Source organism: Apium graveolens, unplaced genomic scaffold (genome assembly GCF_009905375.1).
Source record: "Apium graveolens cultivar Ventura unplaced genomic scaffold, ASM990537v1 ctg5669, whole genome shotgun sequence".
Taxonomy (NCBI): domain Eukaryota; kingdom Viridiplantae; phylum Streptophyta; class Magnoliopsida; order Apiales; family Apiaceae; genus Apium; species Apium graveolens.
In genome coordinates, this window is record NW_027419048.1 from 113,036 (window position 1) to 140,741 (window position 27,706).

Here is a 27,706-nt window from a genome sequence, read left to right on the forward strand (position 1 = left end):
TATTTTCTTCAAATAAAACAAATCTTTCTCTAAAAAAATTATGCACAATTCTTTTAAATATATGTTGATTATCTATCTATTAATCTATCTATCTTCTATATTTTCTATACTATTATATTAAAAACGAAACAATCTAAGTTTTGTTGATAGTCGGTCTGGTCACCGCAATTATAGTATTATTTTAAATAAAACACTTTCATAAATAGAAAAATATTCATGACAAATTTATAATATGTCTAATGATTTTCGTTAAAACAAAAATAAAATATAAAATTCACCCGGTCGGGCTAAACAAAATTATACTATTGATCAAATTTTAAATAAAATATTAAAAAAATTACATATAGTTAGTTGTATTTGAAGAATCGGGATAAAATAAAATAATAAATTTTTTATTTTAACCCTTACCAACTGGATCTTGTCGCCCCTGGCAATAAACATGCGTGAACCATTTCACGGAGTATATGTCCAGATAGTCCAAAGTCTCGATCATCTCTTTCTGATCCTAGATTACGTCCGAAAAAACCTGCTACGGAACTAGCGAGTTTAAGGGTCAATCTGACAAAATTATTCATTTCTTATTATTGATCCTACTAAAAATATTTTATTATTGGACCAGACCTTAACAAGAATAAAAATTTGAAAGGAAATTTGTGAGGTCGATATAATGTCATCAAACTAAAACAAAATAATACATATTATCCATTCGGTCTAAAATATAATAGTAATCACCCTGGGCTAAAAAAAATAGTAAATATAATTAGCTGGATTTTGTTAATATAACGGGACTCAAACTAACATAATTTTTTTGCCATTAGTACATAAAATTTTAACATGGATTCGGGTTTTAACTTATTAAACAAACATAAATCTGAATATAGTTAGTTGGATTTAATCGGTGAACAGAGTAATGACAGTTCGTATACTATTGATCTCAGCTAAAATTTACATTTTAATTAAATATAATAATCTTTCGTAAACGCGCTTATAACTATCAATAAATATATAAATTTCAATCATTAAATTATTTTTAAAACTGTAATGTCACTAACTTATACAACTATGTGTATATTAATAAGCATTATCAAATCATATTATTAAAATTTCAAATAAATAAGTTTCAAAACTTAAATTTTTTACTTCAAATTAAATTCAAAACAATTATATAATATTAAAAATAATCCGTGCATCGCACGGGTTTTAGGTTAGTTATAATATAATGTATATTGTGTAAATTTTAATTAATAATCTTATTGATTTGTAATATAATACTGTCTCATATATCTTTTTCATGATAGACTTCATAGCAATCATTCCTTTTGTATGTAGTTAGTAATCTTATTAGGCCTCATGTTCCAAACAAAAATTCATCAAACAACTAATCTTCAATCGAGCGATAAAAAACTGCCAATTGAATTTTGATGCACCATATGAAGTCAAGTTTTTAGTATATTTGTTAAAATCTTAAAATTGAAAATTCATTTTGTTAAGCACTAATTCATGATAGTTAATCCTTCATACTGTATCTTTTCATTAGTTCACTTCATATATAATAGTAGCCCACTTCATATATAAAATAGTAGTCCTTTAGTAATTCTCAAATGGATCATCAACATTCTATTTGGCATCATTGGACATTTTAAGCATTGACATTATGCACTCTTGGACTTCTTAAGTATTGTCAAGCATTTCCAAACATGTCAATAAGATTGTGCTTAGTATAAAGAGTATAGAAGAAAGTTATGACTCACGCAAATGAACATTTTTTGTCACTAACTATACCTGTTATGCATCATAAACGAGGTAATGTACGTGTTATATTAATTAACAAAACATTCAGATTGTTATTAAGTTCACTTCTTATAATCGTCAATTGCTTAACGCTGAAATTTTTGTGGCAAATATAATCCGGGCATTGATGTGAGATTTTAATCAAGCAATAGGTTCATGTATTTTTCTTTGAAAATGACAATTATGTTTTTTGGTGCATCTTTATTTGTTCGTTAATATAATTAAGAGTTCATCATCTCGGAATACGATATACCGTTTTTTTCATTTTTATAACAGTTTACGTTTAATAAATTGTCGGATAACAAGTTTGCGTAGTGCATGTTAAAGTCCCTAGTAATATATAATTGATGAGAGTTGAACCATTAATATAATTCTTATATAATAATATAAATAATTTGAACAAAAAATTTCATATAAATTTTTATAAATAATAATATAAATGAGTGGCCATAGGCGGCCTTAATTTATTACACGCGCTGCTGCGTGCACTGGATCCACTGCGATCGTTTCAAAATTTTTATTGCGCACTAGGTAATATGTATAATATTTCAATTTTTTTATTATTTGAGTTGATTAGAAGTCCACGTAATTTTGATATTAATTAATTAATTTATTATTATTGATTTTGTGATTTTCTTTGGGTGTGTGTTAGGTTATAACATATCGTATATTCTCGGGTTTATCCAACCCATGTTATCTCTTATTAAATATAGTTTAAACACATTATCCTAATGTATTGGCTTAAAATTCGTAATTTTTGTATAATTTTAAAGATATTTATCTTTATTTTATTTTTATATAACAAACTTCAAAATACTGAATATCAAATTAAGGTAGGGACGAGACTCCTGTCATAACACTTGTATAATTTATTTATTTTTTTGACAAATGCAGAAAACTTTCATTAACTTGAATATAATATAGTCAGGACAAACCTCCAACCGTCGATACAACCATACAACCAGGTGAGAAAACAAATATCATACTAAAAACAATTAGATGATTTGTTTCCTGATCGTTTAACACAGAATTTAAAAATTCTTGAAATTAAAAAAGAAATCAAAGACATCCCAAGCGATCCAAATTGTACCAACATCTCTGAAAATAGGAACATCGCAATTGACCATATCACATAAAAACAATTGCTAGCCCAATGTTCAGAAACACCAATCACATAAACTGAGATTGGAGAAGCGACACCACAGCTATCTACTTGCCGGACACAAGTTATAGACATGCCGACATGCCGAAAACACCTCAGCTATCTATATGCCAGATACCAGCTATAGACATGCCGAAAGTGTAAACCCGTGAAAGATAAACAATCTTTGGTTGTGAAAGGTGAGCTCTTGTAATAATCAACACCGCTCCAAATTCGATGCAGGCTTTGCAGATCACCAAGAATATCAATAAACTCGTTCTCAACCGATTCAACACCAAATAAACCCAACCATAATTAAACAAAAACATAACAAAACACTCCAAAAGGAGAGACAAAACACACACTCCAAAAGGAGAGACACACAAACACCCAAAAAATTGGGTTTTATTGGAGGGAAATTAATAAGAACAAAGGAGAATGAAGGGGTTGGGGTTTTCCACCGGAGAAAACTGGTGGAAGCCCCTCGATTTACTTAGAAAATGAAAAAAGAGGAGAGGAGAGGAGGGAAATCCCTAAAAAGTATTTGTTTTTTTAAAAAAATTGGTTTCACATTTTTAAACAGGGCCCAAGAAAACTAAGGCCAGTTAGTAGGCACAGAGACAAGAATGAGCTGCATGTGAAACTAAACTGAAGGTACTAATTCTATCATATCTGCTATGTTGTATTGTATTCTATGTTCTTATACTATATAGTTTCTTCGTAATTAGTTCTATATACAAGAATGTGAGCTATTCCCGTATTAATAATGATCACTGAGAAACTAGCTTTCCAGGACCAGAACTAGATAGAATGTATATGACTTCGACATGGAAAAATCTCAGGTGTTTGATTTTTTGTCTTTCTTTCCTGCAAGAATCATCGAAATTTGGAGACCTCTGCTGAAAGCTTGATTAAAGAGCAGCCTTATTTGGAATTCCGATACGAAAGGGAACCAGGATAATATAACTATTGGCATGAATATCACCAAAGACATCATGCATTCATATGCCCTAGCCAACTCCATCAAGGAATTCCAGAACCCTATACCTTTCAAAGCAGGCCTGCATGCTTGTCCGATCTGCGAAGAACAAGGGATAACAGAACTTGATTATTATTAGTGCACATTAGCCTTCAAAAGCTTTTGATAGAGTATATTTCTTGGGCAATATTGGTGCATTACAGTAGGTACAAGAAGGGGCCTATGTGACATCAGGTTTTAGTTGCACCATTTTTCGGAGAAAAGCATAGGTTAGATTATAGATACTGCAATGGGCCTGGTTTACTATGTGTGCAATGTACTCATACAATTACAAACATATCTTTTAAAAATAATACTGTGCTGATGCAACTTACCAAGAGAAATGCCCACCCAGTGGGTGCGAAAGCAAGGAGGGCAGCAAATATGTCGGTTATGGTGAGGCCGCATACAAGAAATAAGATAGTCATAACCGTTACAAATCCAAAGAACAAAAGCACCTTTACAATCCTGAACATGAGCTGAAAGTCGGTACCAAATTTTCTTCTGCCCATCGATAGCAGCTGGAGGTACACAAACATGCTGAGATGAGAGATAAGAATTAAGAAACACCAGTTGCGCGTCACCTGGTAATGCACAACATAACTACTATACAGAGAGCAGGGGCTGTGCAAAAAAATTCGGAGCCCTGCACGCGCGCATTTTCATAATCGGGCCTCTAGCTAATTTGTACTTCAATATAAATTTAAATAATTTTGGTAAAACATAATAAATTACTAAACTACATTGTAAACAAGAAATATACTCCGACAAAACAATCCACTTTTTTTTAAAAATTTCAAATTTAGGTGATTTGTCAATAATCTTACCTTTAGTACCAGAAGGATTGTTGCCATGACGAACCAAGAAAGACCGTAAACCTACAAAAATTTGTGCTGGTGAACTCATTGATTAATGACATAGTTAAAGAGCGAAAGACTGTGAAACAAAGACTACTTACAGCTATATTCTTGCTTTCGCGAGCTATGTCAAGATGATAGACGATGCCATATTGGTAAATAAAGAAACGAAGTGCAAGGATTATCTCAAGCACTCTACTCCTTAGGTTTGTGCTTTTTAAGTGCTCTTGTTCTCCATCCCACCAGGACTCCCAGCTTTTATCAGGAGCAATACCAATACCACCCCTATTTCCCATCCACCTCTTCCAGTCTGCCCAATCATCCACTGTTTTCTGCCAGTCAAATCCTGAAGGATTGAATACAAACGGAGCAAACAACCAGGACCCCACCAGGAACCACATTGAGAGAGTAATAAACAAGTTTAGACTTGAACTACGATACGATTCCCCATAGACTCGATATATGATCAGCAATATAGCCATCTCCAACCCTTTAACAAAATGACTGCGCGAGTACAACCTGTAATTATCAGCAAATTTTGCATGGAAGACGACAAATCCGCGGCCTGTTGCACGATACTTGGAGCCCCCATGCAGAATTGTTCTACCATAGTAATGGGCTTTTGTCCCAAGCTGGAAGGTAAAGAACACAGATGCCAACTGTAGCTGCATAATTATGAAATCACCAACAGCAGTCCGAAACCCTCTTTCCAGACCAATTTCCATGACCATAGGTAGCACAAGTAACAACCCCAGCTGATTTACAGACTGCGGGGCCAAAGCCTCTTCCAGAGATTTGTTTATATGAAGATCTGGATTGTTAATAATACGCTTTTCCAACCCACTTAGGACCATGTAAAGACGTCCATACAAAAAGACATATACTATAAGCACAGTGACCTGAAAAATGTGATTTTCAAATCAAACTCAAAATCACATTTTAAATGTATACGATTGTTAGCCAAATGTGTTATTATTGTTAATACTAAATGAAGTGCAAACTGAAAAATAAGAAGCTTAGCATAAAAAAAATCCTAGAAGCCTACAAGTAGCTTCATTTTAAGGGACAGCTAGCTCATGAAGAGAAATAGATGTAAGCAAGTCAGGTATGCCCATAAACATCGTAAGGAGACCAGTAAACATAGATACGAAAGAACACTAAAAGGAAATATGGAACTGAAATCAGTAGATGAGCAAACTAGAGAATGGCCTTTATTGTCTGGTTGTAATCCTTGACAATCAAAAGAATGAAAATCGTGAACATCATTATAAATGTTTGTCAGTAATCTAGTAATTCTAGGGTCTGCACTTGGTAGCAGTTTCACTCTATAAAGCATCTCCGCTCATTTGGTTATACTATACGCTAGATAGCATTATTATTATTATATCCCATTGTTTACCCCTAGGACAAAGAACGATGTTTTCAAATATAGTATCACAAGCAGAACTCATACTCATAACTTTCTGAAACAGTGAAGCTAGAAGACTCCTAGACCATTATATACATTGTATGGACGGTTAGGCATTGTTAAATAATGATACCTATAGTCATGTAACTTATAAAATATGTAAAGAATTAAGCTACTAAATCCTTTTCCTAGTAAATATACCATGCTGCTAAAGTAGAAACCAACTGTGGTGAAGTAGAAAGAGAGCATCCTATAAAAGTCAAACCGGCGTCCAAGTCGATAAACATCACGACTAAGTGTCTGCTCTCCATTTCCATTGGCAACCTTAGCTTCAAACTGGGATATTTGATTCATCCCAACATCCCGACCTTTTCCTACCTGTATATACTCGTGATGCGTGATATATCCACCTCGTAGAATCGAATTGTAACCTGAAAAATTTCACAGTCAATCATTAACTACTTATTCAATATACAAAAGACAGGCATCCTGGAACGAATTCATTTACCTGAAAATATGTCTTCACTCAAGTTAACTATTTTTGAAGCTTTGCTTATGCCACCCCTTGTTAAGTGAAAGAGTCTGTCAAAGATATCAGGATGTCCATAGTGGAAGCGAACTCTGCAAAAATACACATTTGTGATAATCACTTAAACAAACAATTGTATACTTATTAAATATTTACAGAAAGGAAAACAAATCAACGTTCATTTAAATGATGACTTTCACATATGGTCACAGATCACTTATTAGTAAACTTCAAAAATATGCCAAGAGATCACTGGGTTCGTTAATGGTTTACTTTCACATATGGTCACAGATCACTTATTAGAAAACTTTAAAACTGATTACTTTACACGGTTTGACTTGAGGCCCAACTAGTACCAAGTTGTCCACTATAATACAACCATTATCAAACATGAGTACACGACTATTACATATTAAATCTATGGTGACATGACAAAGCAAACGTTGCTGCCAAAATAAAGAGAAAGCGGGAGCATGCGGGGCATAATCTCCATCAGGTTTCAAGTACCTATGATTTCATGCTTCATGCAGTCATAGAACTGAATTTGACAAAAGATGATTAGTATTCTAGCCAGACAGTTTCATCGACAACTTATTTTGTTACTCTACAATTGAAAGAAGAAAGTAGTATGAAATAAAATGCCATCAACCAATGGCAAAAAAGAAACATAATAGAGGCCAAGAATACTTGATACAGTAAAAAAACTACACTTCTTTTTATTGTTCTGCTAAAACAATTATTGTAAAAGATATATACAGGTATATAAACTTGAAGAAAGCCATTTACTTTTTTAACAAAAGTTTTCTATTTATATGCAGTTTTACTATCATTAGCTCCCCAAGAAACAGCCAAGTCAGATGGACGAATATTATAGTAGATACACGTCACACTTGTACTTTGTTAATATTTAGGTTTCTAGTAAGGAGGAAGATGGCCCTACCTTAGCGGATCTGCCAATACTCTTTGACCAATAGTTACGAAACTAGTCTCCTGATTGGACATAAACCAAGCCAGAGAAGAAACACTGAAAAAACAAAAAGAAACCAATAAGAAAAACCTATTACTCTATCAAAATAATTTAGGTAAATATCATCGGTTGACCATACCAGGATACATTACAATGAAGAACTTTAAAAATTAATTTCAACATAACCAACCTTCCTGTAAAAATATGTTCTCTCAATCCCAATATTGTTGGTCTTCTTGTCCCATGATGAGTTTTCAGAAATTCCTCAAGTACATTTCTCATTTTGAAAGCTTCCTCAAAGTAATTATCCTGTAAGTAGAGAAGTTGGTCACTTGACTATACTATATTCATATGGACTGAAAAAGGTCTAAAGGTCACCTGATTCATGTCGATGGTCTGAAGGGCTTCCCCACGTGTGAATATGATGGCATGATTCTGATTTTCAGGTTTCCCTTCACCTATTTCAGTAGGAGAACCAGGAAGCTTGATGCGATATATTTCCTAATTTCACAACAATATCAAAAATAAGCATAGGAAATGTTTCGTCAAGTAGCCACCAAAAAATCATCATGAACTATATAACAACATCATCATGAGCTATATAACAACTCATTTTACTGGACTGATAAACCAAAGCCCTCCTTCATTGTATAATATTTCCTCATAGTTAGTGACTCACCTCATCTAACTTATCCCCGCCCTTGACAAGAACAGAGTAGTAAACTTTCTTAGATTTGCCATCAATAGGTTCCTCTCTTTCGTCGATGTACGCAACACGCAAAGATGGATACCTGAAAATTGAAATGAAATTTAAGTTTTATCAAATTTTAAACACGCCAATGACAGAGACAGTAGCATTATAACCTACGTTAGCATGAGATTTAAGATGTTGGAGTAACAACTGTGATCTCGACCGTCGCTGGACTTTTTCTGCGCACCATAAACCTGACAAGATACAACATATGTGAACTTCAAATCGGCCAAAGCTTGGGCGTGTTCCTTGAGATTTTTATGTTCATTCATATCAATAGTCCGATAGCCTCCAAAGATAGCTGAAAAGAACATGAATAGTCATAAGAGAATATGCCTTCACGTGCAATCTATAGATAAACAAAGAGGTGAACCATATATTGGCTGTAAGTGCAATGTTTTTTTGACAGAAACACTAACCATTATCCCCAGCAAAATCCAAGAAGCATTGAAGTTCAAGAGCTTCCTTGTAATACATCATTCCTCTCACTGCAACATGTATATTTATATAATTCATACAAAAATGTCAAAGTCAGAATCTTTCCTGATGCCGAATACCAGAAAATATGATTAAAAAACAGTTGCGGTTTTGTTACCTGTTCTTGAAAGTGTCTGGCCCCTGTATGAAACCCATTGGCGTGTTAACTCAGCCATATCTTTTGTAGAATATCCAAGTTTTGGATCTTTGATACGATCCTCAAAATTCTTCCATTCATCTAATTTTTCATACAAAACAGTCCACTTAAGAGCAGTAGTATCGATAAAAGGATTATGACCAAATATTCAATTTTATGCACCTGGATATATTTTCTGAAGGTAAAATAAAATTGATATCCCATCTTCATTTTCCTTATTAAGCTCGTCTTCTGAATAAAGGACATCTTCCTTGTAATATGGAGTCAAAACACTGATACCAAGTCACAAGAACAGTAAAATTTGGAGTTCTACGTAGATACCAAGATGTCGATTATAATCAGATATAATGTAATTACGAATACTATTTTATTTTTGCAAACTTGTGCTTGATGCTTAAGCAAGTGAAACATCACGAAGTTGGAATCAGCAATATTTATTTTTCACTAGTCGAATAACTCATCAACAGGCAATTCATATGACTAGTTTATGTGTACAATTGTATCTGTACGATCATGAACCAACTCTGATAATATTGTATCCTTTATATTCACCTTCCATACATAGCATTGCTAGGTTTGTACTTTAGTCTATAATTTACTTTAAATGAAGTTGCATCTACATAGAGTAACTTCAATACATAAGGATCATAGTAGCTTTATTTGCAAAAGCAATCAAAGTAAATTTAAGTACTATGCATGGATTAAAGTATATGAAAATTTCTGATCAGTGGAGATGGTAAAAGAGAACAACGGTTGCTGCTTTAGCTCTTCAGTAAGAAAATAAGTTGCATGTTTTTGATTTAGAACATGACGAAAGGATGTCAACAATATGTAGTTTCAGTAAAAGAAGTTAGCCACTGACATATAAGCGATTAGGATAATAAAAGATATAGGTTCTATGAGGATCCAAAACTTTCAGAACTAAAAAACAAAAAGGACCATTCTTAGATTATAATACTTGACAAAACCTTGAACCCGTTAACATAGGTAGGTCACAGCATTAACAGTAAAGAGACAAAGTTTAGGTTTATTCATAAACTTATCGAGAATTCTTGGGACATCTGAAGATATTACTCAAGCTGCTAGATTATCCAGTCAAGTTGTTGACTTCACTACTGATTTAACTTCTGCTGTGAGTTCAGCTGGTCCTTTTAAAGGCATAGAAGTTTCTCAATAAAGAAACTGAAACATACAATGACCTAGACAGTAAAAGATCACAAATAGAAAGATATAACAAGAATGTACCCAGGTTCTGTCTATAACAGAAATCTAAGTGCAACAACCACATGCTTGCACTATTGCATTTCAATTTACTTATATATATATATTATTTCTTACAAAAATTGGTGAGTTTTAATAAGTGATACTTGCATTCTGTTCTCATACATTCGAAGTTTAAAGAATATCCTGATGCTACACAAATGACCATTAGTCAACCTGAGATGGGAGGAGCATGAGAATTATCCGATCAGAACGGAAAGTCTCATATTGGGCTTCGATAGATCTACGATATATCTACAAGTTATAACAGAACTGCAACCTTTTTGTGCCAAAACATAACAATCTGGAAAGTAAAGAATCGTCCTCGAATGTTGAATCAAACATACAAAAATATTGCTTCACAGAGGTTTGGTTTCTAGGTAAACAAGAATACGAAAAGAGAACTCATATACTATGTCAAAAAATTAGCAAGACTAAAAGTCATAGGCTTCCATATATATGTTCTAAAAGAGTGAACTTGCTTTTGGGCAATTGACATTATTATAATGCAAAACATTAAATACATGATAAGTGGGCTGTGAAAAAGTGTGCAAAAAAATGCATGGATTAAGAGGAACAGACCTAAAAGAGAGCATGTCACGAACTTTTGGAGCACTTGGCATATTCATGTATAAGGAATTTGTAAAGAAAGTGATGCGACGACGAGCTTCTATATTCATAGGAACATTAATGGCTGATTCTTTGACAGTGAGAAGCAAATGAAGTCTAACAACCTGTAAAAACATGAAGAAAAAACAGACATAAATGATCCTATATCGACTAGGACAATAGTTTGAGCAAATACCTTCTCTCTCCAGGATCGATTCTGAGTGAGGCGAATATTGATACTCTCAAACTTTTCCTTTTTGCTATCTTGATTATCCAGATGGTCTGGATGAGGCTTGTCAAGAATCCTGTAATGAGAAAGAAAAGTTAGGATATTCAAACTCATTCTAAAGCAGAATTAAATAGATAAATGTACATAGCCATGTGTTCATCAAAAAATGAACTCACTCCTGTCCGCTGTTCATAACATCTGTTGTAATAATCTCCATAATATCTTGGAGTACGTTAATGATTGTAGATTTGTATTGCTCCTCATCGTCATAATCTTCTAGCTGTTTGTGTGATCAAGTAAAAAGTAGTAAAAAGAAAGGCCCACGCCCTTCGCTTCCAAAATTGAGAAAACAGTTATTATAAATTATGTTGATAGTAACACATTACCAGAAGATTTAGGAACTTCTCTAACTTATCATTCAGCAAAGGCAAACCACTCATCCGAAATTCATTTAAGAATCTCCGCTGTTGTATGCTAACATCCAGTTCATGGCATATCTGCCTAATTATCCTATAGAAGGAGAATAAAAGTTATTGAAGGCATCTGTGCAGGCACATGCAAAATAATCTTGTCACTTTATGACATTCGTATCGTCTTAACACAAATCTAAAAAGAATGCTTACTGACCTAACATTGTATTTGATTATTGGCTATTTTGAACGTTGAAAGATATTTCATTCTATTTTAATGTCACTGAGGAATAAAAGAAATGGGCAAAATAGATCATGATTAAATGTAATGGCAATTCACCACTGGGTAAAAACAACAATCGCAGATAGTTTTATTTGGGCGTTCTTATTATACTATCTGAAGATTTTCCATCAAAAAATTTAAAAACATTCGTGAAGGTAGTGTGATCTGACTTACATCTTATCTCCTTGATCTTCGAGAAGGCCATAGAGCACCTCCCTTAGTGTCTCATAGCATTCTATGACTGCTGAATGCATATAATGATCAGCAGTAATCTTCCTAAACAAATCAGCATCCTCCTTTTTCTTGAAATCTTTTGCCATGTCCAAAGCAATTGGAATCTTATATATAGAAGCAAAAAGTCAATACAAGGGAATCCGAGGATATCTAGAAACAACGTACAAGCACGGGATCATCACCTTACTAGCAAGCAAGAAAGGAGGCCACTGGACTACAGAGACTGTACTGTTCGACGTGTATGGTACAAGTAACAGATCTCTCTCCCTAAAACACGAAAGCGTATTAAATTAATTATGAAGAGCTCAGATTGAATTAACTGCTTGTGGGAAAACACTTTTTAACCAAAATTAAAGAAACTTCTACCTATGGCTTATGAGGTCCTCCATTCTCATAGAGAAAATAAATTCATTCCACACCTGGGAAAATTTTGCAGAACTCTTTTTTCCCATTGGATCATCCTAATGGAAAGTATTATGCAAACCAGAATAAGAACGAAACTTCTAGTGCAAAAATAACATATTGCTCACACATAGATGTCATGACTATATTTAACTAATGTAAAAGATAGGTGAATATGGAAGATTGGAATTACCAAATGCTCTATCCTGGCCATTTCTTTAGAGTATGGAACAAGACGTTTACGGAAAGCTGAAGGTACGGAATCAAATCGAGAGCGCAACATCCCAAGTGTCCGTACCTAAATATTAGTTTAATGAACTTAAAAGTAAATGTGAAGAAGAAGCAACGTGCTAAATTTTGGCTGATATGATACCTATCTTGAAACTGGTAAACAGAACTCAATGCATCTGGATGGTTACTAACCTCACCCAGGTGGCTGAATGCTCCATTGACCCCTCCAATAATCGTTGCATAAATTGCATACCATATCTGTGTATCCATGAAATAGACCTAGAACACGCCAATTTCTCTGGATTCAGAACTACCACAAAACAGAAACTAGAAGCCAAAAAACTCTTTATGGCCACTTACCATGACAACAGGAGTCCATATAGCAATAACAATGCCAATATTGTGAGTTCCTGTATCAAATGAAGAATAGTTGGGAAATACCCTGGATATAACATTTACTTAATATTATAAATTTCATTTTAAAGTTATTGACATATTACCATTTGGAAAGAACTCGTGCCATTCATAGTTACCAACATTAACCCTCATGATCACCTTCGTGGGTCCAACCAATGGCAGTATCTACACAAAAATGACAGAAAGGACAAATAGCTTATCAGGAGCACAATCAAATGCGTTCTGAAAGGAACTCTGAATTATTAATATAAGAACTAGATTTTAAAATCTAGTTCTTAATGCAAGTGCACGCCCTCCAGATATGGTACTTCTTAATGGGAAAAGGCTCGGTGTACACAAAATTTAAGCAATAAATTAAAAGGTGACTTAAAATCTGGACGAGTTTAGATCAGATTTTGTATCTCATGTTTTGACAATAAATCAATAACCCAATTATAAGCATGCAAATGCGAAATTCTTGCAGTAACTACCTGTATACGTTCCATGTGGAGGCTACCCACTATAACATCATGTTCATCTTTGTTTACTATGTAATCATATCCAAAGTAAACATTTTAATGTGATAATATCCAGAATAGATAATATTACCTCCACATAGTAGCTAAATGCTAGCTTGCTAATCAACAGCGTAATCCAAAACATAGTGTACCTAAACAGATAGGTGTTTTTCCGTCAGAAGGATGAGGAAGTATGAAGAATTTATAAGTTATAATGCCACATGGTGAACATATATTAATCTTAAAAAAACTGCTTAATTAGGTCATCCTGCCAGTGCTCGTAAAACTGAGAAAAGGAAAATAGAATATACTTACTTAAGAAGGGAAAACATGTCTTCATGCATTCCTCTTCCAACATAGAGCTTTGGCTGAGTAAAATCAACAAAAATTGTTATTATATATGACCAAAAGAACTAATTTCCCTAATATAAGATATGAAGCTTCATTTTCTTGCCTGCGCCCACCACATAAGAAGACTAATTATTCGCCAGTTTGACCGCTCCATGGATCTTCGCAGTGGAGGAAGCAGAAACATTAAGGCAGCCAGAAGGTTGGGTATTAGATAAATTGCAACACAATAGCTAAAAAATGATTGAGCCCGCCAGTTCCCACCCAAGGTACTGAAAAATTTCACAATTCCTGTCGGGTTCTGAAACGATCTTGAGTAGCTAACTGACAGGAGCACAACCCAAAATGCGGCCACTAAGAATTTCAGAAGGTAGCGAATGATCTGGCTCCATTTTAAGCTTCTCCAAGCATTGAAACTAAGGATTATATCTAGGGTAGCTGTAAAACATTTGGTAAAGTAATAATCAAACCAAAGGGAAAATTCGATAATTGCTTAAAAAACCAATAATAACATTCGTGATACTAATCAACAAAAAACCCCTAAAGAGTGGAAATTTCGAATACCTTGCAGAAAGTTGAGATAAGTAAGAGTGACAAAAATGCTTAAAATGCTTTTAAAAACGTCAGCTTCAAATATGACAGTAAGAGATCCGTTATGATTCCATGCAACAATCACCATGGCCTGAAATAATAAATTTCGCAGCCAGTAATCTACTGCACAGATGCTTAAAAACCAGGGTAAATCCTGGTAATATGCAAAATGTTCACAAGAGATCTCAGTATCGGAATACCTGTAGTGCCAGTATGAAAAATATCCACATCCGATCAAAACTTCTATAAATATGCAAAAATGTTCGAATTTCGACAAAATTGGTCTTAGGCTTCCTCTTTCCAGTAGTAACCTCATTACGTCCCTGAAAATGTAAGACATTTATCAAAATTGTTTCGGAAACTATATTAAGATAGCTCAAGTCATGACAAGCTTAACACAGCGTGATAAAGAAATTGCGGAAACATGAATAAGTTTATTTATATATTCAACTCTATGAACTGCAGATGGTTGGCTGGTAGTTACATTCATTATTCTAGTAATTTTACTATGATATCCAACGAGGTCATTCTGCTATTTTTCCCCAATCTGCATCAGCTTCTCAGTGAGCAGGCATAATTCTCTTAGATTTCCCTTGTATTATGCATCAAAGTATCAAACTTAACATTCCTAAACACTGAGATTAGTTAAAAACACTTTTCACAACTTTAACCTGTGACTTTAGCAATTTGTAGTTGTTATTTTAAAATTACATTGCAGTAAGAGAAAACTGCACCCAAAGGCGAAAGCCACTGAGTTGAAAACAGAGGAAAAAAAATCTACAGCCTGTATTGCAACTTGGTGTGCACTATGTTTCTACTTTATTGGTCATAGACAGAGTACGTACTACAAATAATTTATAACCCACATCTAGAGCTGCTACTAGATGCAAGAGTAAATATTCGCTTGCGTGAAAATGGGGTAGTGTAACATAACCAGATTTTAAATGTTTAAAATTCTAGAGGTAAGCTTGAATAAGACATGAACATCACAGAATATTGACTAATGCTATGTTCATGATACCACTTTATTCACCGAATCCCAGTATCGATTAGGCATACGAGCACTTAAACTTTGGGCATTAAAAAACCCTAACAAAAGAATTCAAAGCAAAGATTTGGAATTTTTACTATTTGGCACACATACTATTAGGTTTTACGTAGTTTCCCGAGGACACCATTAGCTCTCAGTCACAAATAATTATGTTTGGCACACCCAAAAAGTTCTTTTATCATTTTCATGCTTATAATCAATAAGTAATATTAGCTTACTAAGGTAATCTTTATGCAGTTCACTATTGCAAGTTCTAAAATACACAAATTGTTGGAACAAAACTGAAGCATACAAGTTGACACAGTTTCCATCGTAACATATAGATGTATATACGCAAGGGCCCATTATACATTACCGAAGTATCTTGCACGGGCAAATGAGATGCATTAGCAGCTGGCTTATCGGGTTGCACAAAAAAGTCGGCCTTTTTGTCCATTGGCCATCCAAGCTTAAAACATTTGTCAGTCCTGAAAAACGAAAGGTTATGGTGCAACTTGTTTATATATGCTAGCAATCTAATCGAAACAATAAATATGGAAAGAAACATAATTGGTATTACTACCAGAAATATTCATTGAGATCGTCATAGTTTCTCCATGATGAATGGCTTGCTTTGCCATTTTTGTTTCTCCTTGCTTCCTATATACACCGAAAATTACTCAATTAAGATAAACACTTGTTTGAAATTTGTATTAAAAATGCCTCTCCTCCAAATGACATCTTGAATAAATTTTTTTTATCACACATCTTGAATAAATTGAAAATCGAGGTAAAGGCTTCCTTCCACATCGAATAGTCTTATATAATGTACGTACATAGCAGCTTATTAAGACCTATTTAGTGGGAAAATGGAATCCTGTTAACTGACCGAGGACATAATTAAAAATGTAAATTCAATCAAGCTAACCTTGCGCAAGACCTCATAGATAGGAGTCACAACCTCTCGGAGAAATGATTCTTCATCCCGTGGTGCTGATTGATATGCACCTCCACTTACTGGCTGGACATTACTAAACAATATTCCATGGATTTCATTTGACATCTGGGTAATAAAAAAATGTTACACTCAAAGTTTAAAGCCAATTAAATTGAGATTTAGTAGTTTAACTTCTCATTAATATTGCATGACAGTAAAAGCAAGTACAGGTAAAATTGTAGGAATGCTTGCTCCTTAATTTTTGTTATATGCCTTCCATTCATGTTCTGATAAAAATTTTACACGACACCAGCAAAATGAAGCTAAAGATAGGAAATAAACAAAAAAATTTAATGAAAGTTGCAAATCATACTAAAGAAAAGTCAACAGGGTCAAGAGAAAACTACGCTCTAATTAAAATCGACAAATGAGGTACCGAAGCCATGCTCTTGAGTCTAAAGCACTGTGATAAAAAATCGAGAGGTCAATATGATCAAAGGGAGGGATATATTTGGCTTCCCACCTAAGAGTCCGCAACTCTAACATAATGCCAGAAACATACTAACATACATATATCCGCTATTACTTTTCATTATGAAGAATACCACCACTGTCTTAGCTATTAATCATGATAACTATACGAAGTCAACACGTTCCCTCTAACTCGTAAAGAACCTCAGAATGTAATAGATAATGATGCAATAATCAAATCTTCCGTGCATATAAAGATCTGTTCACGATGAATTTAATATACTGTAAAACAGTTTACGTAGTTATGAAAATCAGACATGCTACCATCACTGCAAAACAAATTATAGAGTAAAGAATATAGTAGATTTTGTACAAAGATGCTTTGATATAATATATATTAGAATAAGGTGTTTACATAGGTGATGAAGAAGATCAGATGTCAAAATATTACAGTTATCAGTGAGACCTGCTAAATTACAAATATTAATAATAGGATTTAGATATCAACAGCCCATAATTCTCTTAATAAATGTACATTTAAATTTAAACAAACTCAAAAATAAACCAACTACATATTGGGTTTAAAATGCAATATTTGTTAATTCAAGTGTTTATGATGATAAGAGTTCTTAGCAACAGAATGAAGACTTCAGATTGGAATCATCCGAGATCTCAGCAATGTTTATCAGAATGCAGTTGGTTCAATCTTCCTGGAAGTCTATCCCGCAGGTTTAGTATTAGGTTGTTAGGGTTTGTGTATATCTTGTTTATCTGGATAAACCTTATCTCAAACAAACTCACCACCTTATCTTATAAATCAAGTTTAAATCTCTCAAGCCTTATCTTTTTACTTGATTTATCTTTTTCAAACGTACTAACAGATTAGTTTCAAAGTTTCATTCAAATATTTTCAAACAAACTTATCTTCCAATCTTATCTTGTGTTTGAAAATAATTCTGTTAGAACTTTGCTTATAAATACAACTCTTCATTTCAGATTTGTAGCTAACATTTTCTCGAGAATCCTTCATCATCTGAAATCATTTTCTTGTTTCATGCCCGAGATATTCATATCCAGAAAAACAAGAAACTTAGCTTGAGTTGTAATCAATTTGTTTATTCTTGTAACTGAATAGTGTATTCATATCAACTTTGTGCCGGGTTGTGGCAAGCTTGATTTCAAAGTATAGCAAAGTAGCTAGAAGGCTAAGGAATAGCAGTGGGCTAGGTAGCAAGGTAGCTTGGGAAAGGGGTTCTTTCAGGTGCTATATTTGTAATCAAGGAAAAGATTGTAAGTTCTTTTATTAAAGTTGATATAATACATTCTCTATGCTAGTTGGCATGGGGACTTGGATGTAGGCCATAGACTAGGTGTAGGGGCCGGACCAAGTGAAAACTTCTGATGTTTTTTACTTTTCAGTTTTCAGCATTCTGCATTTTATTTCTGTCATTTATTTTCTGCAGTGTAATTGAGACTGTCTCATACCCTGTCTCATTTGTAAAGGGACTGTCCCATTTGCATAAGAGACTGTCCCATTTGCCTTGACAGTTAGAATATTATTTTATCTATCGAGCTATCGAATTTCATTTGGTATCAGAGCAGGTGCATTTAATTCTCTTTTTTAGTGTTTATTTTGCTAGCGATCCATGGCTCAACCAGATAGGTATTCAAACAATTATCCACCACTGCTTCATGGTGCTGAAAACTACAATGACTGGAAGTTTCGAATGAAAATCTTTCTCCAGCGTGATGCATTTGAATGGGATGCTGTAGAAAATGGTTTCACAATTCCTATGAAAGAAGGAAAGCCAAAATCTCTCAAGGATCTCTCTCCCGAAGAAGTGAACGCAATGAATTCCAATGCTAAAGCTATGAACTCACTTCTCAATGGCATGGTAGCTACAGAATTAAGAAAAGTTTCAGCATGTACTACTGCCAAGCAGATTTGGGATACGATCAAAGTCAGCCACGAAGGCACGTCTAAGGTACGTGAAGTAAAATTAAGTATGCTAATGAGTGACTATGAAGGTTTCAGGTTGGAAAGAGATGAAAGCGTGCGAGATGCTCAAGGGAGGTTTCTGACATTGATGAATTCCATCTCACTTCTGGAAAGGATCATTCCTCAATCTGAGATAAATAGGAAAATCCTCAGAGCAATGCCAAAGAAGTTTGCTCCAAAGGTTACCATTCTGCAGGATTCAACACTGCTTTCGACTATGGATACTCTAACACTGTTCAGTGAATTGGAGGAATTCGAAAATCAGCTACGTAGATATGATGAAGAAGATGAAGCTCCTCGTAAGAAAACTCTTGCACTTAATGCAGATGCAGATGAGTCTCCTGACGATTCTGATGAAGATATTGCTCTTCTAACAAAGAAGTTTCATAAATTTCTTGCCAAACGGAATGCCTCCAAACGACCTGTGAAATCGCAGTTTATGAAGAAGGACTTCAAATCTAATCCGAGCAAGGAGGTTAAAGTGAATCAAAGCAAAGATACTTGCTTTGAGTGTGGAAAGAAAGGGCACTTCAAAAAGGACTGTTACAAGCTGAAGAACAAAAAGAAGGCATTAATTACTTGGAGTGATGATGAATCTGACGTGGAGATCGATTCAGACGATGAAGTTGCTCAACTTTGCTTTGCTGGACTAGAGGACAACTCCAGTGACAATGATGAGGTACAGAATATTAAGTATAATTCAAATATATCTTCATCTATGTTGAATTTGCAGGTCCAGGTTAAAAAGTTAAAAGAAAAGAATGCTTATTTAAAACAAGCATTAAGTGAAGTTCTTAGTGAAATGGATGACCCCATGAAGGAAGAAGCTTTAGTTGCTGAGAACAAATCATTGCTTGAAAGGGTTTCAAAACTTACTGAAGAAAATCTATATCTCAAAAATGAGATTGAGATGAAAGATGTATGTCTTGAAGCCTTGAAGAAAGAGTCAATATCTGTTGATTCAGAAACCGTTAAAGAAGACAGTGTTCCTGATCCCCTGGTTCCTGAATTAAAGCAGAAAGTCGAACAGCTTGAAAAGGATTTAGCTAAATGTTTTCATGGAGAAGGAACTTTGAATGCTCTTCTTGGTGAACAAAAATCTTCTCTTGATAAAGGAGGTTTAGGATGTGAGTCAATCAAGAAACGTGCATTTCAAGGCGGTTACAAGCGAACTCCTATGAAGTATAAGATGCCTTATGAGAAATGTCGAGATTGTGGGAAAGCTGGCCACCCTACATCTGAATCTAGATTATGTGGTATCAAGGGCCACTCTTCTAACTCATCTTATAAATCGTCTGCTAGATATAAATCTACTAATACTTCTGTTAATATCGTTCAGATGTGGATTAAGAAATCAGATAGACATTTATATAAGATTTGTGATACTAACCAACCAGGACCCAAGGTTAAGTGGGTACCTAAGACATAAAGCAATTCTTGCAGGTTTGTTTGAAGGTCCATGTTCCGCGAAATAAATGGATCATCGACAGTGGCTGTTCACGTCACATGACAGGTGATAAATCCAAGTTTTTATCTCTAGTTGCCAAGGAAGGTGGCTTAGTTACTCTTGGAGATTCAAACACCGTCAGAATTATTGGAAAAGGCACTATTGGTAATGACAGGTTTGCTATTTCTAATGTTCGTTTAGTTGATGGTTTGAAATATAATCTTATTAGTGTAAGTCAACTTACTGATGCTGGTCATAAGGTTAAATTCGATAAAGATGTATGTAATATTGGTACTCATACTAACGAGTTTGCTTTAGTTGCCAAAAGAAAAGGAAATATTTTCGTATTAGATTTTGATGAACAGCAAGAAGAAATTTGTCTAGCTACCGTTCAAGAACAACAAGATCTGTGGCATAGACGTCTTGGCCATGTTCACATGGATCTTCTTCGGAAGATATCTTCTCATGATCTGGTTCGAGGTCTACCAAAGCTGAAGTACAAGAAAATAGAACCTTGTTCAGCTTGCCAGCTTGGAAAAAAAGGTGAAAACTTCCTTTACTGCTAAGAATAAAGTATCAACTTCTGTTCCTTTGCAGCTCCTTCATCTAGATCTTTTTGGTCCAGAAAGGTATGTAAGCCTAGGAGGTAAGACTTATGCTTTTGTTATAGTTGATGATTATTCTCGTTTCACTTGGGTATTATTTTTACGAACTAAGGATGAAGCTTTTGTTGAGTTTAAGGATCTTATTACTAACCTTGAGACTAAGTATTCATTTAAGCTCAAGACTATTCGTAGTGATCATGGAGGTGAATTCGAGAAGGATTTCATAACCTTCTGTAAATCAAGAGGAATCACTCATGAATTCTCAGCTCCTCGAACTCCTCAGCAGAACGGAGTAGTAGAACGCAAGAACAGGACTCTACAGGAAACTGCCAGAACTCTACTGCATGAGAGTAAGCTTCCAAGAAAATTTTGGGCTGAAGCGGTACACACTTCCTGTTATGTTTTAAATAGAGTACTTATCCGTCCTATTTTGCTTAAAACTCCGTATGAATTGCTTAAGAAAAGGACTCCTAACATTAGTTATTTTCGAGTATTTGGTTCCAAGTGTTTTATTTTAGATACTCAAAATAATCGAGGCAAGTTCGATGCGAAATCCACGGAAGGAATCTTCTTGGGATATTCTACAACAAGCAAAGCTTATCGTGTTTATAATTCTTTCAAGAACAAAGTAGAAGAATCCATCAATATTACATTCAATGAATCCTCAAGGAATATATCTCAAATTGATGAAGACACTGCGGATCTATCATCTCATTCCCAAATGAGACAGTCTCATTCTGAAAAGAGTCAGTCTCATTCTGACAAATCAAACAGTCAAGACTCTCCGGGTCCATCTCAGTCTTCTGATAATTCTTCAGGATCTACTCAAGCTTCAGATGAATCTTCTGGCTCTCCAAAGACTCCCGATAGTGTTTCAAATGTGAATTCTGTTACTCCTCTGGATAAATCATCACAAGCGGAAATGAGGCAGTCTCTTTTGAATGAGACAATTCCTATTCATTTCCAGGCAGACAATTCTAATGAGGAAGAAATGAGTAATATTCAACTTCCTAAGTCTTCTAGGACTGTGAAGAATCATCTACCAGATAATCTTCTCACTGATTTAGATCAAGGGATTTCTACTCGAAGCAGACTTCATAATCTATGTGCATTCTGTGCTTTTGTTGCTGAATTCGAACCAAAGAATGCTCAAGAAGCAGTTGCAGACGAACACTGGTCTGTTGCAATGCAGGAGGAATTGAACCAGTTCGAGCGTTGTGATGTTTGGGAACTCGTCCCACCTCCTCAGGATGCCAAGATCATTGGTACTCGCTGGGTTTTCAAGAATAAGAAGGATGAAGATGGCAACATTATTCGAAATAAAGCTCGTTTGGTTGCTCAGGGATACAACCAGCAGGAAGGAATCGATTACGATTAGACATATGCTCCAGTAGCTCGTTTAGAAGCTATTCGAATCTTAATGGCCTTTGCAGCTCACAAGAAGTTCAAGCTCTATCAGATGGACGTCAAAAGCGCATTTCTAAATGGCTATCTCAAGGAAGAAGTCTACGTGAAGCAGCCTCCAGGTTTCATTCACGAGAAGTACCCTAACTATGTTTACAAGCTCAAGAAATCTGTCTATGGATTGAGACAGTCCCCTCGTTGTTGGTACGAGCGTCTCAGTCAATTTCTTGTGAACAATGGTTTCATTCGTGGTACACTCGATCCAACTCTCTTTATTTTTCATAAACGTGATAACTTTCTTTTAGTACAAGTTTATGTTGATGATATAGTATTTGGATCTTCTAACGAATCTCTGTGTAAATGGTTTTCTGATTGCATGCATAAGGAATTCGATATGAGTTTGATGGGTGAATTGCAGTACTTTCTAGGTTTGCAAATTAATCAGTCTAATGCAGGAATATTTATTCACCAAGGCAAGTACATAAAGGATCTACTCAAAAGATTTGCACTTGATCATGTCACACCTAAATCAACTCCGATGAGTACTTCAGTTAAGCTTACAAAGGATGAACAAGGTACACCTGTAGATGTCACTAAATTTCGAGGTATGATTGGTTCATTGTTATATTTAACTGCCTCACGACCTGACAGTATGTATAGTGTATGCTTGTGTGCTCGTTTTCAATCTTAACCTAAAGAATCTCATTTGAAGGCCGTTAAACGTATTTTTAAATATTTGAAAGGTACGAGTGACTTGGGATTATTTTATCCAAGCTCCTCTTCCTTTGACTTAATCGGTTTTTCAGATGCTGACTATGCAGGGTCACAGGTTGATAGAAAAAGCACAAGTGGTGCTTGTGAATTTTTAGGAGATTGTTTAGTTGCATGGCATAGTAAAAAGCAAACTTCAGTAGCTCTCTCTACAGCTGAAGGAGAGTACATTGCAGCTGGAAGTTGCTGTGCTCAAATTTTGTGGATGCAACAAACATTGTAGGATTTTGGTATTTCTTACTCAAATATTCCTATATATTGTGATAATACCTCTGCAATTAATGTCTCTAAAAATCCTGTTATGCATTCTCGTACTAAGCATATTGATGTTCGTCATCATTTTCTACGAGATAATGTTTCTAAAGGTAATATTGAGCTTATTTATATTTCTACTGAGAAACAGCGTGCAGATATCTTCACTAAGCCTTTAGCTGAAGATAGATTTTGTTTAATGCGTCGTGAATTAGGTATGTGTTCTCTGTAATTTATTACGTGATTTTATGTAATTTATATGTTTAAACATGAATTATGTCATTATACTTAAATATATGTTGTGTATTTATTATTTGAGTAATTAGGTTCCTGTTTATGAATTTGTGGTTTTTATTTTATTTGTCCGTGTGTTTTTGCGTGTATATAACATTAGATTTTGTAAATCTTTTGATTAGACTTTTCATTTCCTTGAAACTCGTGCATGTATCATTCATTCAATACATCACTTCTGTTTTGCACCTCTTCATCTCCTCTTCCATCTCTAACTCTTCAGTTTCTACTTCTTTTTAAACTCTCTTTCTTAATCTTTTCATTTTCTTTTCTCACTCTACTCTCTCATTCTCTCAAAATTCTATCCTTTCTCTCTTAACCCTAAAATCTTCTTTCTTCCATGGCTCGCCGTTCAAGATCCACCGCTAACCAAACCCCGACCCCTGGTCCGTCTGGTTCGAAGCGTCGTCGTATGGCCGCAGTTGTTTCCGAAGCATCTAGTGAAGCATCTCCTAATTCTTCCGAGCGTCATGCAAAGGAAAGCACTACTAAGGCGTGGAACAAGTCCATTCTGAAAGAAAGGTTGTGTGATACTGATCTTCTCTCCAAGATTGGCGTATCATCGTTGTTTGAAGCTGTTAGGTGTGTTGGGTTGTTATCGCCGTCGGATGTGATCTATCCAGATTTGGTAAAGGAGTTCTATGCAAATTTTTCGATTTTGGCCGACAATATTGTGTTCTCTTCGGTGAAAGGAAGTCCAGTTTGCTTTAAGGCGGATTTACTGGCCAGACTCACAGCCGTATCCGATCAAGGTCCCTGCCCGTTTACCACTCATCAGGCGTTTGACGAGATTCCTGGATTGCAATATGAGGAACAACTCAAAGCTATTCTCGGTGACAACTTTGTTTCTGTGTCTGTCAAACCATTGGTAACTGATTTAACTCCTATGTGCTTATTATTGTTTAAACTGTTTCATTCGAATGTTTTGCCTCGTAAATCTGGTCGTGATAGAGTCACATTTCAGGATTCTATTCTTCTGTCTGTGTTTGTTAAGAAAACCCCTTGTAATTTGGCTTCATTAATTATTTCCAACATGAATCATTGTGCTAAACATGAATCCATGCATCTTCCATACCCTGCTTTGTTAACAAAGATTTTTCAGTATTTTCGTGTTCCTTTTGAGTTTGCTAAATCAGAAAAATTGAATGTTGTTTTTGACTTGTCTGTTTTAACTGCGAATGGTCTCGTAGTTTCTGAATCAAATGAGTTAGTTTTTGATGATGCTTCTAGAAATGTTGGTGGTATTCCTAAGTCTCCTAATTATGCATCAGACCCCTTTGATCAGCCTACCAATACTCTTCTTAATTCTCTGTTGATCAAATTAAATGAAAATTCTGCTGCTTTGGCTAATCTAAATCAGCATTTTGCTTCTGTCAAAACTCTTGGATCACTCACTTCTGAAGTTAGTATTCTAAATGCTTCCTTTGAGTTGTTTAGGAAGTATGTCTGTTCATCTTTGGATGATATCAATGCTAAACTCTCTGTATTGCATACTTCTGATGTCAAGTTGTCTAAGACCATAGATTTTGAGTTTGGGACTCTGCAGGAAGGGATGGTTTCCTCTGCTAAGGCATGGGAAAAGGAATTTGTTAAGTTGTTTTTTAAGCTTGGGTCAGAGACTAAGTTTTTATCTCAGCAGTTGTCAGCCATGCAAGACAAGAGCAAGATGTATTGGCACAAGAAAAGAGACTGGATTGGAGATTGTACTTTAGAAGAAATCACTGCTCCTCTGCCACTCCCTGCCATTCCTCCACCTTCAGTTTTTGGTATGACCAGAGAAGAATACAAGGCAAAGATTTTTGACTGGCTTCGTGAAAGGGACGGAAAGGCACCAGCTCAGGAAGCTTTTGACAAGCTATTTTCAGAGTACGGCTCAGCTCCAGTGTTTCCTTCATCCCAGAACAAGGCTTCTGGTTCAGGCAAACGCAAAGCTCCAGTTAACGTTGATGACGATTCCGATTAAGGACCCTTTTATGATGAAGGGGGAGAAATTATGAGATGTTTTTAAGACGTTTGAGACTATGTTTCTTTGATGGGTGTTTCGTACTTAAGTCTATGTGTTGGTGTTGGTGTTTGAACTTAATTTTTTGATGGATGATTTTATGTGTTTAACTGATATTCTGGATTTGTTAGATAACTATTGCAACTGGACATCCTGGTTTAGGGATGGGTTGTTCTGTTTTAAGTGTTTAATGTTTGAGACTGTTTCTTTTATGCATATTGTTCTGTTGTCTCATTCATTCTTTAGTTGTCTCATTCTCATATAATTGCACATATCATAAACTGCAATATATTCTGTTGGTTCTAACTTTGTTTTACAGGCCTTTAGTGTTTTTGATAGGGGGAGCATTTATGTTTTCTTTGTCATCATCATAAAAGGGGGAGAATGTTAATTCAAGTGTTTATGATGATAAGAGTTCTTAGCAACAGAATGAAGACTTCAGATTGGAATCATCCGAGATCTCAGCAATGTTTATCAGAATGCAGTTGGTTCAATCTTCCTGGAAGTCTATCCCGCAGGTTTAGTATTAGGTTGTTAGGGTTTGTGTATATCTTGTTTATCTGGATAAACCTTATCTCAAACAAACTCACCACCTTATCTTATAAATCAAGTTTAAATCTCTCAAGCCTTATCTTTTTACTTGATTTATCTTTTTCAAACGTACTAACAGATTAGTTTCAAAGTTTCATTCAAATATTTTCAAACAAACTTATCTTCCAATCTTATCTTGTGTTTGAAAATAATTCTGTTAGAACTTTGCTTATAAATACAACTCTTCATTTCAGATTTGTAGCTAACATTTTCTCGAGAATCCTTCATCATCTGAAATCATTTTCTTGTTTCATACCCGAGATATTCATATCCAGAAAAACAAGAAACTTAGCTTGAGTTGTAATCAATTTGTTTATTCTTGTAACTGAATAGTGTATTCATATCAACTTTGTGCCGGGTTGTGGCAAGCTTGATTTCAAAGTATAGCAAAGTAGCTAGAAGGCTAAGGAATAGCAGTGGGCTAGGTAGCAAGGTAGCTTGGGAAAGGGGTTCTTTCAGGTGCTATATTTGTAATCAAGGAAAAGATTGTAAGTTCTTTTATTAAAGTTGATATAATACATTCTCTATGCTAGTTGGCATGGGGACTTGGATGTAGGCCATAGACTAGGTGTAGGGGCCGAACCAAGTGAAAACTTCTGATGTTTTTTACTTTTCAGTTTTCAGCATTCTGCATTTTATTTCTGTCATTTATTTTCTGCAGTGTAATTGAGACTGTCTCATACCCTGTCTCATTTGTAAAGGGACTGTCCCATTTGCATAAGAGACTGTCCCATTTGCCTTGACAGTTAGAATATTATTTTATCTATCGAGCTATCGAATTTCAATATTAACTCACATTTTTCTGACAAGTTTTAAGAAACATACCTTATGGAAAATATAGCATATGCACTCGGGCATAAATCGAATATTTGATGCTTCACCCCAAATAAGAAGAAAAAGGCCAATGTAGATAAGTTCTAGCTGTTGCCTAGCAGAACCATGTGGAAACCTGGATAACAAATAAGACATAAAACTTCGGGCATAGACACACACACATATATCAGGAGTAAAATAGTTGAGAATTTGAGGTGCTCAGATTATTTAAAAACCCGTATTATGTCCTGATCTGAAATTGACTTACGTAATATTAGATGGACAGTGCAAATAGGCACACCATGACCGATAATTCTTGAAAATTTTATCCATCAAAAGATCTACAGTATTGTTATCCAACTGCAGAAATTCATTAACAATATTTAACATTTCAGCAAAAGTATAATTGTGCAGCTCACTGGAGAGATGTTTGCTCATGTACATAGTAGCGTACAAAAACATGCGCAAGTCATAAACAAATGATAG

The 27,706-nt window shown here is 34.9% G+C and overlaps 1 protein-coding gene across 3 annotated transcripts in view; it reads right to left on the bottom strand.

The window, feature by feature from the left end:
* Positions 1-3,462: 3,462 nt before the first annotated feature.
* Positions 3,463-27,706, bottom strand: part of LOC141702765 (callose synthase 7-like) — a 28,069-nt gene continuing 3,825 nt past the window's right edge. For 2 of the 3 annotated variants that reach the window (XM_074506383.1, XM_074506384.1), the window contains exons 8-42: positions 27,489-27,580; positions 27,233-27,356; positions 16,566-16,700; positions 16,221-16,297; positions 16,014-16,125; positions 14,808-14,930; positions 14,581-14,698; positions 14,123-14,454; positions 13,984-14,036; positions 13,760-13,820; positions 13,255-13,336; positions 13,115-13,164; positions 12,947-13,033; positions 12,717-12,821; positions 12,488-12,582; positions 12,304-12,388; positions 12,062-12,225; positions 11,581-11,704; positions 11,371-11,474; positions 11,162-11,270; positions 10,939-11,090; positions 9,259-9,368; positions 9,058-9,177; positions 8,882-8,950; positions 8,580-8,763; positions 8,391-8,502; positions 8,090-8,212; positions 7,902-8,020; positions 7,685-7,768; positions 6,724-6,836; positions 6,417-6,646; positions 4,909-5,706; positions 4,778-4,828; positions 4,286-4,471; positions 3,463-4,010 (exon numbers count right to left, since the gene is read on the bottom strand). In XM_074506383.1, the coding sequence (XP_074362484.1) occupies positions 3,771-4,010; positions 4,286-4,471; positions 4,778-4,828; positions 4,909-5,706; positions 6,417-6,646; positions 6,724-6,836; positions 7,685-7,768; positions 7,902-8,020; positions 8,090-8,212; positions 8,391-8,502; positions 8,580-8,763; positions 8,882-8,950; positions 9,058-9,177; positions 9,259-9,368; positions 10,939-11,090; positions 11,162-11,270; positions 11,371-11,474; positions 11,581-11,704; positions 12,062-12,225; positions 12,304-12,388; positions 12,488-12,582; positions 12,717-12,821; positions 12,947-13,033; positions 13,115-13,164; positions 13,255-13,336; positions 13,760-13,820; positions 13,984-14,036; positions 14,123-14,454; positions 14,581-14,698; positions 14,808-14,930; positions 16,014-16,125; positions 16,221-16,297; positions 16,566-16,700; positions 27,233-27,356; positions 27,489-27,580 (4,923 nt within the window). In that variant the 3' untranslated portion in view covers positions 3,463-3,770. Of the gene's footprint in view, positions 4,011-4,285; positions 4,491-4,777; positions 4,829-4,908; positions 5,707-6,416; positions 6,647-6,723; positions 6,837-7,684; positions 7,769-7,901; positions 8,021-8,089; positions 8,213-8,390; positions 8,503-8,579; positions 8,764-8,881; positions 8,951-9,057; positions 9,178-9,258; positions 9,369-10,938; positions 11,091-11,161; positions 11,271-11,370; positions 11,475-11,580; positions 11,705-12,061; positions 12,226-12,303; positions 12,389-12,487; positions 12,583-12,716; positions 12,822-12,946; positions 13,034-13,114; positions 13,165-13,254; positions 13,337-13,759; positions 13,821-13,983; positions 14,037-14,122; positions 14,455-14,580; positions 14,699-14,807; positions 14,931-16,013; positions 16,126-16,220; positions 16,298-16,565; positions 16,701-27,232; positions 27,357-27,488; positions 27,581-27,706 lie in introns of all 3 variants that reach the window. The other variant, XM_074506385.1, reaches the window with a different exon arrangement.